The sequence below is a fragment of the Gossypium hirsutum genome, chromosome A11 (assembly GCF_007990345.1).
Source record: "Gossypium hirsutum isolate 1008001.06 chromosome A11, Gossypium_hirsutum_v2.1, whole genome shotgun sequence".
In the NCBI taxonomy this organism is placed as follows: domain Eukaryota; kingdom Viridiplantae; phylum Streptophyta; class Magnoliopsida; order Malvales; family Malvaceae; genus Gossypium; species Gossypium hirsutum.
Window position 1 is genome coordinate 11,063,569 of NC_053434.1, and position 17,494 is coordinate 11,081,062.

The window sequence follows — 17,494 nt, forward strand, 5'->3', positions numbered from 1 at the left end:
ATTATTTGTATTATATCTATTACTATATTTTATTAACATCATCAATATTTTGTTATTATTATTATATGATATTTAGTTACATATATGTGTATAATTACTTTAAAATGTCACATTTTTACTATTACATATATATATGTATTTACTATTATTATATTCATTATTAATGTTATTGATTTTCACTTAGTATTTATACATGTTTCTTCATGTATGTATTTATATAATGTACGGATGCTTTTCTTTTTTCATATTATTATTTTAATATATATATTATATTTGTGTATATTATTATATATATTTTTAATGTTATGTATTGTATATTTCTTACTGTTCATATACTTTTATGTCGTTGTATGTATATTTTTTATTATTAGTTATATTTTTTTTATATATACTATTTCATGTATGTATTTTTTATATGCTATCCTTATTATTTGTATTGATATTAGTATATGTTTATATATATATCTTTAATATATATATAGGTATATATTTATGTAACATTATTAATATTCGTTTTCCACATTATTATGATATATATTATGTAAATATTTTAACATTATATTATATATGTATTTATATATATTACGTATGTACATATACCTTTTAATATTATATTTTTATATTATGTAAATATTATTTTAAATACTGTATTGTATATATATATCCTTAGTACCACGTTACATATATATTGTGTATATACTTGTTTTCTTACCCCTATTATATTCATTGTTAATACATTTATTTTTTTTATACATGTATACATACCCTTTTTGTAATATTATTTTTTACACATATATGTATATATTTTATTTTATTGTTGCTAGTTATGTACTTTTTTACTATCTTATACGTACTTCAAACACTATACGTATAGTATATTTCTAACACTACTACTATTTATATATATATATTTTACGTATATACTCTTAATTATCTTTATATGTGTATTCATTGTATTCTTATTACGTTCTCGTATTCAATGCTAACATTGCATTTGATCTTGCATGCACAGTTATTATTTTCTAATATTATTGTTATGTTTGTTATTTGTTTCAAATGTATCAAGCCGTTTCATTTGCTTATTTTCATTTCGTATCAATTATGTCTTTCATTCTCTTGAAAATTACGTTCCGGTTTTCTAATTAATTTCAGTAGTCAAGGCAATATATCGATTTAACATTAAGTCATCAAGTTCATCGCTATGTTGGGTGAATGTCAATTGACTCGTGTTAAAGCGATATACCCTTATCAAAAAACGGAATAAACTAAAATTTCTTGTTTTTTAATCGGATCACGACTAAATTTTACATTGAACCCGTATTTTTGAAAATCAAGACAACCTGTGTTTATGAGATACCAATTTTTGGGCGTCGCGAGGGTGCTAATACCTTCCTTGCGCGTAACCGACTCCCGAACCCTAATTTTTCTCTGGCTTTTAATGTAGACCTAAACTCAGCCTTTTATTTGTTTTAAAAGAAGTCTAACAGGTGTCCGGTCACACCTAATAAAAAGGATCGGTGGCGACTCCCTGTTTATTTTAAAAATCAAATTTTAGCTTCCAAGTTTTCAATAGATGGCCACAATTAGCGACCAAAACCAAACGAATCTTTACGTCGCTACAGTTTATTTTGTTAGTTGATTAAATAAGGCTATTTTATCTTCATTCATCAAGTGTTGTATTTTATGTGTGTATATCATCCCATGTTCATTGTTTTCCTTTTGATTTATGAAATATTGCTTTATAACTTCCATTTCTTTAAACCTAAGTATTCCATTTTATTTCAAGTCGAATTAATGCGTTTTAAGCTAGTTTTATAATTATTCATTTAAAAAATTCTTTAAAACGAAGGCACTGTTTGATGTTTGGCAATTCGGGGAATCGTGCCCTATCGTGCTGGGTTGCAATTTCCCGTTTGTTCAAAATAATTGAATATTCCTTTGGAATTTCATTCATGTCTTTAAAAATTCTTTAAAACGAAGGCAATGTTCGATGTTTGGCAATTCGAGGAATCTTGCCCTATCGTGCTGGGTTGCAATTTCTCATTTGTTCAAAATAATCGAATATTCCTTTAGAATTTCACTCATGTTTTCTAAATTCTAAAAAAGGCAATGTTCAATGTCTAGAAATTTGGGGAATCGTGCCCTACTGTGCTGGGTTTCGGTTTTTTCGTTGGAGTAAATAATTGGACATTCTTTTGTGATTTTCAACATATAAACTTTTGGAAGTTGAAATTTATCGGGTTTTCGAGGGTATAAAGGATCATGTCCTATCGTGCTGGATGTGATGTTGTATTCCTCTGAAACAAGAGAATTTTAACGACCAACTTGGGCTATTCAAAGGTTTATAAAAGGGACCACATTTCAAAAAATATTTTTGAATCTCAGACATAAGGACAGTATTTAATCTATTTGGTATCAATTTTGGGCGTAGTGAGGGTGCTAATCCTTCCTCATACGTAACCGACTCCCGAACCCGTTTTCTCAAATTTACGTAGGCCAAAATTGGTTTAAATGGAATAAAATATTTTATTAAGGTGATCCAATCACATCGAAACAATAGATTGGTGGCGACTCCACATTTTTTGTTTTAAAACGTCGATCCTCATTGTTTGTTTTCAAAAATAAAAAGGTGATTTCGACATAATGTTTTGTAATTTTTATATTAATTTTGATCTTATATATTTTTAACATTATATATATTTATTAAAATAAATGATGACATGGTATAATAATAAAAAAAAACCTAAACAATTTGATAAAATCCCAATTTAGAAATAAATATCGCTTTATCCTTAAAAATTTTCATAAAAAAATCTAAATTTTGTGATTGAAATTTAAAAAATGAGTATAGACCTGGGGTCTGATATGTTGTGAGAGAATTGATGACATATTTTCATGGAAAACTAGAGAATTAGTTTCATCATTAACATTTAAAATAGCAACTAGATAATTTTTTTATCCAATTAAATAAGTGAAAATGTGATTATGGGGATCTCTGTAATTTTTAGAAGACTTGTACCATCATATAATGGAAGTCTTGTTTTTATACACAAAAGTCCCATCTTAATTACAAAATATATGGGAAACTTTGGTCAATGATTGAAAGATACCCCTTTGACACTGATTCTCTTTTGTTTAATTAATAACTGATTACAAGTTGATTTGTGATATATATAAACTATTACTATCCCAAGGGTAATTTTCTAGGCTGAATGTTTACAAGGCTGTGGCTTGGCTTCATCACGATTGGGAGCATGGTATACTATTACTATCCCAAGTTTTAAGCTTTTTTTGTCAACAAAATTCAGAAACCCAAAAATCAAACCCATCAAATTAATAATGAATCAGATCATGATTAATGTGTGGTGGGGAAGTTACATGCATGATGCAACGTGAGAGTGGCAGCCTTTACCCTTTTGTTTAACGGTCAAAACATGAAAAAGGGTACAAAAAATGGCAGCCATGCATGGCTGAAAGGGCATTCTTTTTTATTAAAATATAAGGAGGGGTTGTTTAGATTTAGACTCCAACCGAAATGAGATCATTATAATTGAAAGCCAAACCCTAAAGACGGTCCCCCCAATTCCCCAATTGGGAGAGACGATGGATTAACAGCTAGCCCCGCCTACGTTTGGCTCAAATTTAGGTCAACTCACTACACGCTTGGCTCTTAAGTCTTAACGAAACAAGAACTTGTAAATGTCATTACTTATCTTTGAGGATCTCAGCTGATGTCATATTTATATTTGTAATATTAATTTTTCTTGAATATAAAGTAATTTCAGCTTGAGAATAGCTCTTGGGTTTTCATTTCTTAATATGCAGTTGCATTGACCCAAAACTAGGATTTATAAAATGAAACTTTGGTGACTTCATAGTAAATGAGGAATCAATAATTAATGACATAAGTCAACAGAGGATAGATATATAAATCTAATTTAACATTGTAAAGAATTATAAAAATGTTGGCTGGACTTCATCATTTCCCTTTTTCTCTCCTTCCCCTTTTTTCCTTGTTAAAAAATGAGGATTGAAGCTAATTAAGTTGTGACATAAACTCTTCATATTATAAAAACTTTATATTATTATTTGGTACAAAATTTTAAAATTAAGGTTTAAGTGATAACATGTCATTTGAATTAAATTTTAAAATAAATAAATATATATATCATTATCTTAATTCAATTTTTTTTCTTTTAATAGCAACTAACAATATAAGACAGAGATTTTTTAAAAATCACTTTCTTTCCATTGTGTATTCAATGGCGAAGTCAGAAAATTTTTTTAGAGGTGACGAAATTGAATTGTAATTTTTAAAATGGTAAAAATGTAATATTATCATTTTAGTAGTCTAAATCTTTACAATTTTTAAAGGATTAAATTAAATTTTTTATCATTTTAAGGGACCAAAATAAAATTTTACTTTTATTAATTTAAAATTTTAAAAAGTTTAAATAAAAATTTTTTTGTGCATCTATTTAAATAACATATTTTTGTGTTTATTATCAAAAAATAGAATAAAGTTTAGGTTGTGCTAACAAATACTAGAATTATAAAATTTGGGTACATATAGAAATGTGATGTGTAAATTCTCCAAAATCTTACTACAGACCGTCCGAATATATTTCTGCTTTGGGAACCAATTTTCTTGGGCTATAATAAGTCTTCCCTAGTCTACTTTCACCCTACCTCTCTTGTGAGTTGATAGTACCATGGTGAAGATTCCTACTAGATAATGGACATCATATAATACTTTGGTCTGGGATGATACCCATTTCAGGGCCTATTAGATGTTAGGCTAAGTGATTTCAGCCCCCTCCAAATGGCTTTAAGAAAAAAGATAGCAGATATGAGAGACCCTTTACACCAAAAATATGGGCTGGGCTACCACTTTACAAAAGAAAAAGTTCGAACTTTAACATAAACTGTATTTGGACAACTTAATTAGTGTGAGGGCTACGTTTTTTTGTTGAAAAGTGTAGGGGCTACGTTTTAATCCATGGAGAAGTAGAATCATATTAGCCGCCCCTTTAAGGCCTCGTTTGTTGTGATTTTGAGAAATTATTTCAGATGATTTTGATTGAGATTTAAGTAATATTTGTTATTTTATGATATGAAATTATTGGTATGGTTAGAAGAAAAAAGTATTGTATGAAATTGTAATTTTATGTCATCTTTATTTTTTTTAATAGAAAAATAATAAATCAAATTTTTTTAGATGAAATTTATCCCCCATTATGTCACCCGTGTTATTTTATTGTCATATCTAATATTTAGAATTTGCCTTGATTTAGTAATGCTCTTGTGGCCCGTACCAAAACAATACTTTACCTCTAGATGTCCAATCGCCCCAACAACTTTCGGGGAGAACTAAGGGAGAATCAACTAACTCGGGATATCACTTAGTTTAGATTTTAACTACTACGGGTTTTATTTTCCTCCAAAGTATTGTTCTTTTCCCTCCCAAATTGACGAATGGTAACTTAAATAAAACCTCTGATCATTAACGACTAATTCCAAACTCCCACCAAATTATTTTTAAAATATAGATTCCAGTACTAGTCAATATAACACCAAAAAATTGGTTGAATCACATATATAGTGGACCTTTGTCACTGTGAATACATTTGACAGAGTCCTCCCAACCCCTTTTACCGATTACATTAACTTGGGTTAATTAGGCAGAATTAGGTTTCCCAGTACCCATCTTTTAATTTCACGATATATTAGAAAACGTAATGAATAGACATTAAGCTTCCCTAGCATTTGCATGTTCAACCTGGAACTGGGAAGAAAGTCATCGTATGTCGACATTTCCACTACATATAGAAACGAGGAATAATTAGTTGCATCAAACCTATCTCTGGAAGTGCTTGGGTCAACTCTTTACATATTACGACCATCTCAAATGGATTGACATTGACTTGTCAAAATATGATTTTAATGATTATTTCTTTTAAGTTTAAAACAAAGTCAAAAGCTCGACATGGCTGGCTGGCTTGTTTATGGGGTTTAATAACCCCCTCCATCTTGTCCGCATGTTCACATGGGACGTATAGTGTGTATAAATAATAGGAGCTGCCTTCATCATCTTCATACAACAAAAACGATTATGGAATCCTCTTCTCTTATTTCCTTCTCATTGCTTTTTTGCTTTAGTATACTATTCTTTGGTTCAAATGGAGTCGAAGCTCGAAGAGCCCCTCCGTCCATCTCTTATTTGATTAGTGAAAATCTGTTTAATTCCATATTTCTACACAAGGATGATAATGCATGCCCTGCAAGAAACTTTTACAATTACACCTCCTTTATTCAAGCCGCGAAATGCTTTCCAAGCTTTGGCAACACAGGGGATATAGCTACCCGAAAGCGTGAGATTGCAGCTTTTCTTGCTCAAATATCCCACGAGACCACCGGCGGATGGGCCACCGCACCCGACGGACCATACGCTTGGGGCTTGTGCTTCAAAGAGGAAATCAACCCTCAAAGCAACTACTGTGACTCTACCAACACACAATGGCCTTGCTACCCTGGCAAATCATACCATGGAAGAGGCCCCATTCAACTATCCTGGTAATGATATTGCATTTTGCGTGCGCGTGTGTTTTATTGGAAGCTATTAAGCTAAGGCAAGGTTTAACCGAATAGATTGGTGTTATTGATAACAGGAATTACAATTATGGACCAGCCGGGAAGGCAGTGGGTTTTGACGGGCTAAGGAACCCAGAAATAGTAGCCAACCACTCCTTGATCGCATTCAAAACCGGGCTTTGGTTCTGGATGACGGAGCAGAGCCCAAAGCCGTCTTGCCACGATGTCATGGTTGGTAAATATGTCCCGACGGAAGCCGACTTGGCAGCTAATCGGACGGCGGGATATGGTTTGGTAACCAACATAATCAACGGTGGGTTGGAGTGTGGAATACCCAACGATGCACGTGTAAATGACAGAATTGGATTCTTTCAGAGATATGCTCAGTTGTTTAAAGTTGATACAGGGCCTAACCTAGACTGTGCGAATCAAAAGCCGTTTTAACAAAAATGGGGTTCCCTACCTTTGTTTTCTTCTTGTATAATAAAACAGGGCGTGCTTGTTTGTTGTGACCTTGTGATACAATTGTAATTTCTATAATAATAGTAAATGTTTATTCTGACGGAAGAGCAAAGGGTTTTTCTCAATGGAATTTTCTTTTTGTTTTGTTTTAGGGTTGATTCTCTGTGAGATTTTATGAATAGATTATTCTAAAATCTGACGTTAATGATCAAGGCTGAAACATGCAGGAAAATAACATGGCTATAAGAAGAAAACGTCAAAGCATAAACTGACAATGACGTTCAAATCAGCCAATTTATTTGGTGCAACCACAGCCCAAGAACTAAAAGTTTCCAGGCCTTCACTCTCCTATTCCTTCTAAGTGGACTATTGGGCTGAAGAGAGAGGAATAGAAGACAATTCAGAGGACAAGCAGCTAGTGAAGACTTTATTGTAAATACCAAATACTATTAAAGAGATTGTACACAAGAGACTTATAGGTAAGAATATTAAAAGGCTTTCCTTAAGTAAAACATAACAATCCATCACCAATGAAAGATTTACAACCAAAAGACAAGACTGATGCTTGTTACTCAATCATTCTAGTATGTCCATGATACTTTTTTTTTCTAAACCCTAAACATATCCCACCATATATTTTATGCATACGCATCTCCTATTGATTTTCACTCCACCAAAAAGAAAAGAAAAGAAAAACAATTTTTTATCAAAGTTCAGCACTTGATCTACTTATCTTCAATCTCCTCACAACTGACAAGAACATCCTACAGTACATGCATATATAGAACAGCTTCAGCTGTGGTGTACTATAAGGAATGACCATCATCACCATATATAAGACATATGGAAATGTTGTTTACTTACTGCCAAGGAACATCACCAACCATCATCCAATCCCGTTCCTTGTCTTCATATGTTAGTACATGATATTCCTCGAAATAATCTCCATTCACCTCAGCCTCAGCCCCTGCATGGATTCGTCAAAACTTCTGTTCAGGGAGAAAAGAAAAAACAGCTGTTGCATTTTTAACGAAGGAAACAAAAGAAGTAGAAAGATGAAACTTAACAGATGAGGTTTGTATTAAACATATGTTCAAGAGTTTTTATCAGGTCACAGTAACTCCGGCGAGCCAACAGGTCTACTTTTCTACCAATAGGAATTCCTTCCATGTAAACTTTGACATAAAAAGTAGCACTGTTGCACTCATCTTGTTCGGCAAGCTCCAGCCTTAGCAGCGGCTTTATTGGCGATCTTTGCTTCCTGATATACATGTATACGTACCAATTTACCCAAAACAAATGGTAGTGTTTCTTTTGAAGATGATGGTGAGTAAATAACTAAACACGCACCTTGCATAAAGAGGAGAGGTTGAAATGCTAAGACCAAGGCTAAGATCGGTGTTATGGTCCCTCTGCGAAGAGGAAGAAGCAGCAGTAGCAGTGCTTGAGGAATCAAAGTGGTTGCTGCTCCCTATAGAAGATGAACAATAACTAATTGCCCTTCTCATTTTCTGAGATGTGGGAACTAAGACTGAAGAACAAAAGCCGCCACCTTTGGTTTAAATAACCAGAAAGAGAAGGAAATACTGTATATATAATGGAAAACAGTGGTAGTAAGTATTGGTAGAGAATCAAGAGAGGCAGTTCTTTCATATTCCTGGCCATGGTTGGGATGATATGTCGTCAGAGCAGCCGACATGTATACGTCTTATCTCATGATTTTAACTTTTTGTTTCTTGGGAGTTAAATTCAAGGAGGCTCCATGTGCGGGTTCTGTTTTGCGTTTGCTTCTCTTGTGTGCAAGTTCAAGGATTCATGCACAACACACGGGTAATTTTATAGCCTTCCGCATTTATATTTAGTCACCACCTCATGGCATAAATGTTTGACTTGTCTTTTGGTAAACCATATCTGAATTGAAATATTAGTAATTTTATATGGTAAAATAGTATTTATTATATAATTTATTTTAATAAAAGATAATTATTATTTATATTTTCCATAAAACAGAATTTAAAAGATATCATGATGAAGTTATGCATTAAAACTCAAATTGTTGTTCTTTTTAAAACAAAATCCTTTTTCCTCACGTGGAAAGGAAACTCTTGTTTTACCTTAAAAATAAAAGGCTTGGTTATCATCGTTGTGTATCTATCACCTTAATAATTAACTCTAAGAAAAAGGGGAACAAGAAAGATTGGCTTGCACCAAAAGAAACGCCAATTTTGCGAGAAAGAAACTACAGGAAGGAAGATCTAAGATGAGAAAAAGCAAAAGCTGATGTCCCCCACCATTTCTTGCCCAAATCTATGTTAGCTTCGAAGGGCCATGGGATGGGAAACCTATTGTTTTACTGTTCCCAACACTTTTTTTTTGTCCCTTTAAACACAATACTGTTTGAACATAAAGTTTTTTTAACATGCCAACGAAATAGTGACATCTAAATTCGAATTTTAAAATTTCTAATTATTATTTAAAAAAACATTTTTCCTCATTTACAGTAATTTTTTCTAATTATTATTATGGGTCAAACTTGCTATTGCTTTATATTTCAGAATACCAAAATTGTCAAGGATAGGCCCGGGTGAGGGCATTTTCCCATTTTAGGGGTTGCGCTAAAACTTTTTCTTCCCTGGTTTTTTCCCTATAATTTTTTTCAATGACTTATATTTTGAAATTATTACTCCGTTTTTAAAGCGTCGATAAGTTTAGGGGCCTTTGCTAGCGATAACCCCCCCCCCCAAAAAAAAAGAAGAAATCTGCCGCCCAGTCTCAGGCTAAACATGAAGCTTTCCTTAAAAACCTAACTGGAAATTTAGGTAATTTCCATGCAGAAGGGAAGTTTAGGTGAGAAATAAAACATAAGGCATGTTCTTCTTGGCACTAATTTTAGAATAACTCCGACTCCTAAAATAACAAATATTAAACAATAAAATGATACTTAAATTATATTAATTTTCTTAAATTAATACCTAAATTATTAAATCTTTACCTATTTTACCCCAACTATTAGCCCATTAGAATATAAAAATTCAGCCAATCACAATTACTGCCCATGTATTTCCAGATTTTCTTAGATGTTATTCCCGTCAAACAATTTTTATTTTCTCATCAACCAAACACCCAACAAAAAATTTATTGCTTCTTGTACAAAGCTTCCACCATTTATTATCTTCAAGTTTCAACTACTTCTACCATTTTCAAGCTTTCAGTCTTTTTCTTTCTTCACCTTTCGTTTTGGGGTGTTCTTATTTTTTAAGTTTTTTTTTACTAAAACATTAATGGAATTAAAGGGTCAGATGCTAAAATGGCGTTGACATTTGAATCTATTCAAAAGAATCAAGTTAAATAGCAATAATGAATCGATTCAAACATAAAAAAAAAAAGAAAAAAAATTTGAGTCAATCAACAAAACAATCAATTCAAGTAAGCAAAGAATCTATTCAAATGAAATAGCAATGCTTTTGGTGCTCAAGCAAAGAAAAGAGAGAGAAGAAGAAGATGAGCCAAAAATTTTAGTTGAACAAATCTGCAAATTAATCTCATTTACTTTTTTATTCTTCAAAAACTGCTTTGTTTTTTTTTTGTTTTTTTTTTTACTTAGGAAGTCATTGTATGAAAGTGAAGATTTGACTATTTTTTATACATTCTCTTTTATTAAAGATCTTTTTGGGTTTTGTACTTCATTGTATAAGGAAAGAATATGTGAGAAAAAAAATATAAGAAAATATGATAAAATCAACACTATGACAAATGGGGTAAATTGAATAGAAGTTTACGTGACGAGTTATAATTGTCAGAAAAATTTTTTTTAATTGGATTAACAATTGGGGTAAAATGGATAACAGCTGAGTAATTTTGGTACCAATTTTGACCAAAAAAAATTTAGGTTTCAATTTGGAAAAACTACTATAATTTAGGTATCATTTTGTTGTTTAAACCCAATTAAGGGACTTGGGTGTTAGGATTGCATGAAACGGAAGAGACCAGCAGCAAGAATTCGCTATTCAAGAACCAATTATGACCTATTGAACCTGTCAGCCTGACTTATTTTAGCCCTAACGCAAGCCCTTTCAAGAGGAACAGGAGCAACCTTGATAAACAGCATGTATGCTCAACGGTAAAAGAGCATGTTAGGAAGATGAAATGTTTTGATACGTGATGCCTCAAATGCCTAGTATCGGTACTGATCATGGGATGAGATAATTAACACTGCTATCAAGTATGATATTGCAACATGATATACAAATATGAAGTTCTAATGAAAACCCCAAAAAGTGGTCAAGGAACTAACAAAAAAAAACCCTACCCAATTTTTTAGCTAAAGAGATACTATCCAATAACTGACTTCTACATTTGCAGCCTGACAAGCATTTCAATATTATTTGTATGCATATTGTGACAGGAATTCCTTCACTTCAGCTGCAACCTCGTAAGCACCTTCCACACACCGTCCTAATGCCACACCAGATACATAGTTGCCCCCAAGAAACAGTCCATGAAACCCAGAATCCCTGAGAGCCATTTTTGCAGTATCAAGGAGATCCAGATGACCAACCAAGAACTGTGGAATGGCTTTTGGCCATACTCTTACACCCAAAACAAGAGGATCCTTTGCATTAGGATTTATAAGCATTTTTCTCAAATCACGATCAACTGCTTCTACAAGTTCCCCTTCAGTCTGCAGGAAAAATACAGCATCAGCAAGTATCATGCAAAATCATGGAAAACATTATTTGTAGGTTCATGTGACAAATTATAGTTGGTGAAAAAAATTTGGACCTTCAATAATCTTGACCATCCTATATTTAAAGATTGCTGGCAGACCGGGTAATTATTCCATGATCATACAGGTCTTTAATACCCTCTAAAGGGATTACATCTACCACAATCTCCGTCCTCATCCAAAATTGTGTTGTCCTCAACAAAAACTCAAATTATAGATCTTAAAAGATGTCTACCTTGGACAAAATTCCAGTGTTGGTAGCTCCTCCTATGTAGTTCAAGAGCAACACCCTGCCAGATGGAGCTCGATTCGGGAAAAGTGATGAACTGTATATCGTCCCTGCAAGTTGTTTTGTTAATTAATCAAATTTCTCAAAGCGAACTTTTACCGCAAACAAGTTCAGTATGATACTAGATATGTTACTTTAGGAAGAATGGAGTTACCTAAAGTTTCGATTCCTTGGCTGCGTGGGTGCAACTGGCCAAACCCCTTAAGTTCACCATCAATCAAACATTCTTTTCGAATGGCTTCTTTTGGATAGGAGACTGTGACTGATGCAACTGGAGGATAATAAAATTGGGATAATGCATCTGCAGCAGCAGCCTGCAAAGAGGACACAAAAATGGATCAAAGAAATAATAGTAAAACTCTGAAGTCAACTAAACTAGTTAAGAACGAGAACAAGGCCTCAATAACTCTTTTAGAGAACAATTTCCTTCAGGCATTTTCCCTTGTTGGGAAAAGTTACTTTTAGGTATGAATACACATTACTAGTATACCAAGAAAGTATAGCAGATCCATAAACAACATAGAGTACATGGAACATTTTTCAAGAAAGTGGACTTGCACAAAGTAGAATATCTTCAATCATTCAGCATACTGACACACCACATAAAAGACGCCCAATTCAGTAGTCCAAGCCTGGCCAAGAGTGTGCTCTATCAAATTTAGGAGAAGAACTATATAGATAGAGGCAGACGAACTTGCTTTTTAATAATTTAGCATCCTAGACATTGCAACATAAATGAGTGAATCCTCTATGCTAGATGCTAACAACACCTATAAAAAGTTGTCTAGCAAGGAGTAGGAAGATATGAAACATACCGAGAGAGGATGCAACAAGTTACTGGCAACATGGGATGGAATGGTCATGACAACACTTCTACTCTGAAGAGATACCATTCCTTCAGGTGTTTCAAATGTCAAGTTATACCCTCCATTACCCAATTTGGTAATACTGGAGAGCTTCCAAGATAATTTTACATTGCTACCCAAACTGCCAACTCAAGACAACTAATTAGGACCCTCATTCCTGAAATGTAAAGATGGGCATAAAAGCATATTGACAATTTAGAACCACTACAGAGGCTAAAGCTATTATAGAGACAAGGCCACCTGTTAGCAATTGCCTCAGGCAGCATGGTAAGTCCCTTCCTAAAAGATCCAACTGTTTGGCCCTTCGGTTTTGGCAGACGCCTGCAAGATAACCATTCAGGGTGATGGAAATAAATATCACAAAAGAAGCATCGGTATATTCAAAATTACGGGTCTCTGGGTGGCTTAGGTGTCTTATTTCTCTCCTGGATTGTCTTGAAAGTGCCACCAATGATGCTACCACCAATCTCTTCTAGCTTCCATACTCTTCCAAATGCTGCTTTCATGCTTAATTTTGAAGGATCCCCTGCATAAACACCTGCAGCAATAACAACTTTTCAAGTATAACAATTGAGAAGTGGTTAAAGAAAACAAGACCTTAAATATCAGTTCCTAGGTTCAAGAAATTCTTGATCAGAAAATGCTAAATTGAAGGTGGTTCACTATTGTACCAGTAGTAAACTGAGGGTATAACTTATTGATTGAAAATGTCTTAAGAAAAACAAAATATTAAGTACATCATTACAGATAAGGGAACACATAAAAAGAATGGAATCAACATGCATCTGAACAAGATCCCATGGAACTAACCCAAATATATATATGATAACTGATAACAATGCAAATAAAACAGAGAAATGTCCCAAATATTTTATATGAAAGGACCAGTAGAGCCCGTAGATATTAAGGACAATTAACAAGCCATGATGACAAGGTAATTTAGACTGAAAAGAATATAATAATTGGCGCTCGGCGCAGAAGTGATTAAATAACAAATGTTTCCTACAAGAAAAAACTTGAAAAAAATAAATAAATAATAGAGAATAAAGATATCAATCATCACCTGAACAAAATGGTTCAATAAAGCGTTCAAAAACCTCAGCACCAAGATTACGGCGCACAAACTCCTCCACCGATTCTTCATAACCCTGTCACCCTTGTCAAAATTCTGCTATATTAGAACCTTCAATATATACAAACATTATGCATATACAAGAACGTTATACTTTTGATGCATAACCAAATAAAAGAAAAAAGCTTATAAGAAAAGTAAAGTGGACAAACCGGAGGAGGAGGCCGAATGCCAATAGCCCCGAACCCAGCCCTAAGTTTTCCAGCAATGCTCATCAAGTCAAAAAACGGCAAGTCGGTTGGCTTGGAGGGCACAAGCCTTAGTTTTCCCTCCCACAGTACAAATCGCGGTGCATTAGGGTCACCTAAAACTAAATCGTCCTTCAATCCACTATCCACCTACAACAATAAACACACATTCATATGGACACTAACATAATTAGTGACCTGAAATTCACGGTTTAATGAAGTGCGATTGAGCAGCAAAATATAAAACAAAACGCATAAGTAATTACAGTAATACGAAAAGAATTACGAAAATGCAATTCGGGAAAATGTGGGTTAAGAGAAACCTACGGCCATGGTTAGAATAGGATCGGAGGGCTGAAAACTGTTGGGTCCTTCTTCCCACAGATATCCATCTCTCTCAACGGTAGTGATGTTGCCACCAACACGGTCTCTGGCTTCCGTCACAATCACATTGGAAGCGACGTCACGGTGCTTGGTGGCGAGAGCTTGAGCAATGCAAAGTCCACTGATACCACCTCCAACGACGACGCAATCCGCGATGGATGATTCTCCCCCGTCGATTTTAGATGAGGAAATCGTGGGACCCTCGGCGACGGAGCATCGGAGCCTGAAAGGTTTACGAGAGCGGGGCGGAAGCTGGTGGTGGGGTATGGAGAAAGGGGAAACGGAGGGCGAGGAGCGGAGAAGAGAAAGGTCGATTAGAGCCGTCATGATTGGTGGTGGGGCCAGGCGAGCGAGAGGGATGGGAAGAAAAAGGCGCTGGAATTAAAATAACTAGCGATTGAAAGTTGAAAGTAGGGAGGTTGGCGAGATTGTGTTATCTTCAAGAGGAAATATCGAGTGTGATTACTCGCACCTCTGAGCTGGTAATCAGTCAAATTCTGTGAGTAACGGCGTACGTATTATGGAATTTGTCTTGTGGTTGTTAATGATTTTTTCAGAAGTTGAATTTGGTGGTGCTCGAGTCGACGATAAGATCGATCATAACTCTCAATTTTCCTTGTTAATCAGATCTGACCAGCTTTCATAATTTGAGTCAAGCACTTCAAAATGTTTTACTCTCCCCTGCCTCGTTAAAAATGATAAAAACGAAACTTTGTCGTGATGAAACGATTTCTAGTTTATTATGAAAATGAATTGATACAAGGGTAAACTATATTATTTACTCTGCTAAATTTCATTTTTATAAAAATTTATAAAATATAATTTAATTATTTAATTTTATCTTTTCTTACAAAGACGATGCGTCAGTTTTTTAAAATTGGTATTATAATAATTTTAATTTTAAATATTTATGCATTATGTAAATTTAGTCTTAATTCTAAAAAAAGTTAACTCTAAACATTTACATACAGTGTAATTTAATCCTTTTTATAATTTTCCTTTCTCTGTAATTCTTCCATCTAAAAAGCTAAAAAATATAAATTTATCAACTGAATTTGATAAAAAATATACCAAAAATTGAAACACAAACGAATCCAGTACAATAAATTTCATTTTTTTCTTATTGTTTTAAATTCATTCCGTATACTTTAAATGTTCAAGAACTTAATGTCTCTCGATGTTGATTAACTCATTTTTTGTTTGGTAAACTATTAAAATATTTACTTTCATTTGACTTAAGTTACATTATAGTCACTTATATTTAAAATGTTACGTTTTTGTCACTTATGTTGTCGTGTTATAACATTTTAATTACTGAACCGTTAATTATCGTTAATGGTGTAACAGTAAATTAATCTGACACGTCAAATTATAATTTCAAATGAATTTTTTAGGTTAAATTATGTAATAGCTTGAATTTCAACGATGTCGAAAATAGTGGTTCGAGACCATCAAATCTGACAAATGAACTCGTAGATTATATTATTTAATATTTACGAGTCAAATGTAGTTTTTAAAAGATTTTTGGAATAGTAAATTGTGTTTTATAAAGATTTATTTGGTCAAGAAATTGATAAAAAGAGGTATCGAGATCTCGATGTTATAAACCGAGCCATAAATATTTTTATAAATATTTACGGAATGTCAATAAGGTAGTATTAAAATTTCGTTAGAAAATTTTGACGTTTGGGTGGTCAATTAAATAAAAATGATTAAATTAGAAAATGTGTAAAAGTTGCTAAAAGGATTAAATAGCCCAATTGTCAAATGAGGAAGGACATAATGTGAAAATAAGCCCAAAGGAGATATTTTGGGCGGCAATAGCTGAGAAAAATCAGGAAATGGGTGAAATAAGGGCAAAATTAGAAAATTGCCAAAATTAGCTAAATAAAAATAGGACTAAATTGGAATATCTAGAATTCTCGTCATTTCTCTTCATATTCATCAGCTGAAAAACAGCCATGGAAGGGGGTTCAAGCTGGTTTTCATGCTCTAGCTTCATGTAAGTTTAATTCTTGCTTTCTCCTTGAAATTTCTATGTTTTTGGAATTTTACAATTGGGTCCAACTTACTATTTCATTAGTTTTTGATTCCATGGCTAATTTTTAAAGTTTTTATGGATGAGTGCTGAAATAATATGATGAATAATCATATAATTGAAGCTTTACTTTTGGTATATGATGATTTTATCAAGTAAAATTGATGGAAATTCATTTTAGGACCTAATTAAGAAAGAGTTTGGAATTAATGTCTAATGCTAAAGTTCTGATTTTTAGGGGTTATGAAGAATTTTAAAATGATAGACTAAAGTATTAATTGAGAAAAATTATCTCAATTGAGGGGTTAATTGAGCAAGGACTGAATTGTATAAACTATGAAATTTGGGGCAAAATGGAAATCAACATTTTTCACTAAAACTGTTTTGGACAGCAGCAGTAGTGTAACTTTGGAAAATCACCAAAAATTTTATAAATCGAATTAGAGGATGAATAAAATATGAAATTAAAGTTTATTGAGTGTAGTTTCTTATAAAAGAAAAGATGTAAGCAATGGAATTGTGAATCATGAGATATAATAAATTTTATGAGACAAAGTCAGAATGATTTCGGGTTCCCCTATTTTGACTTTGGAAAATCATAAAAAATTGGAGAAAAATAATTAGTGGCTTAAATTTATATGTTTAGAATCCTTAATTATCCTATTTTCCATAGAAACAAACGACAACATCATTTGAATCTTGTACGAGGATATAATTAATTTTTAGTGAAGAAGAGTCAGAACTATTAGACAGCATAACATGGGTAACTTTAAAGAATAAACTGTACTTATTGGCTAAACCAAAAATTCTGAAAATTT

General features: G+C 33.0%; 3 protein-coding genes across 3 annotated transcripts; 1 reads left to right on the top strand and 2 right to left on the bottom strand.

Moving 5' to 3' along the window:
- Positions 1 to 6,077: 6,077 nt before the first annotated feature.
- On the top strand, positions 6,078 to 7,158 carry LOC107923043 (chitinase 10). Its single transcript, XM_016853253.2, has 2 exons — positions 6,078 to 6,573; positions 6,669 to 7,158. The coding sequence occupies exons 1-2, from the start codon at positions 6,113 to 6,115 to the stop codon at positions 7,033 to 7,035; spliced, it is 828 nt and encodes a 275-aa protein (XP_016708742.1). The 5' UTR covers positions 6,078 to 6,112; the 3' UTR covers positions 7,036 to 7,158.
- A 368-nt stretch (positions 7,159 to 7,526) lies between these two features.
- LOC107923044 (auxin-responsive protein IAA30) lies at positions 7,527 to 8,879 on the bottom strand. Its single transcript, XM_041081044.1, has 3 exons — positions 8,404 to 8,879; positions 8,121 to 8,314; positions 7,527 to 8,020 (listed from the first exon to the last, which is right to left on the bottom strand). Exons 1-3 carry the CDS (start codon positions 8,559 to 8,561, stop codon positions 7,914 to 7,916), a joined length of 459 nt encoding a protein of 152 aa, XP_040936978.1. The 5' UTR covers positions 8,562 to 8,879; the 3' UTR covers positions 7,527 to 7,913.
- Positions 8,880 to 11,251: 2,372 nt separating this feature from the next.
- LOC107924477 (protoporphyrinogen oxidase 1, chloroplastic) lies at positions 11,252 to 15,306 on the bottom strand. The gene is made up of 9 exons (XM_016854939.2): positions 14,582 to 15,306; positions 14,219 to 14,404; positions 13,998 to 14,082; positions 13,325 to 13,472; positions 13,175 to 13,255; positions 12,884 to 13,055; positions 12,223 to 12,382; positions 12,015 to 12,118; positions 11,252 to 11,734 (listed from the first exon to the last, which is right to left on the bottom strand). Exons 1-9 carry the CDS (start codon positions 14,963 to 14,965, stop codon positions 11,435 to 11,437), a joined length of 1,620 nt encoding a protein of 539 aa, XP_016710428.1. The 5' UTR covers positions 14,966 to 15,306; the 3' UTR covers positions 11,252 to 11,434.
- Positions 15,307 to 17,494: the final 2,188 nt, after the last annotated feature.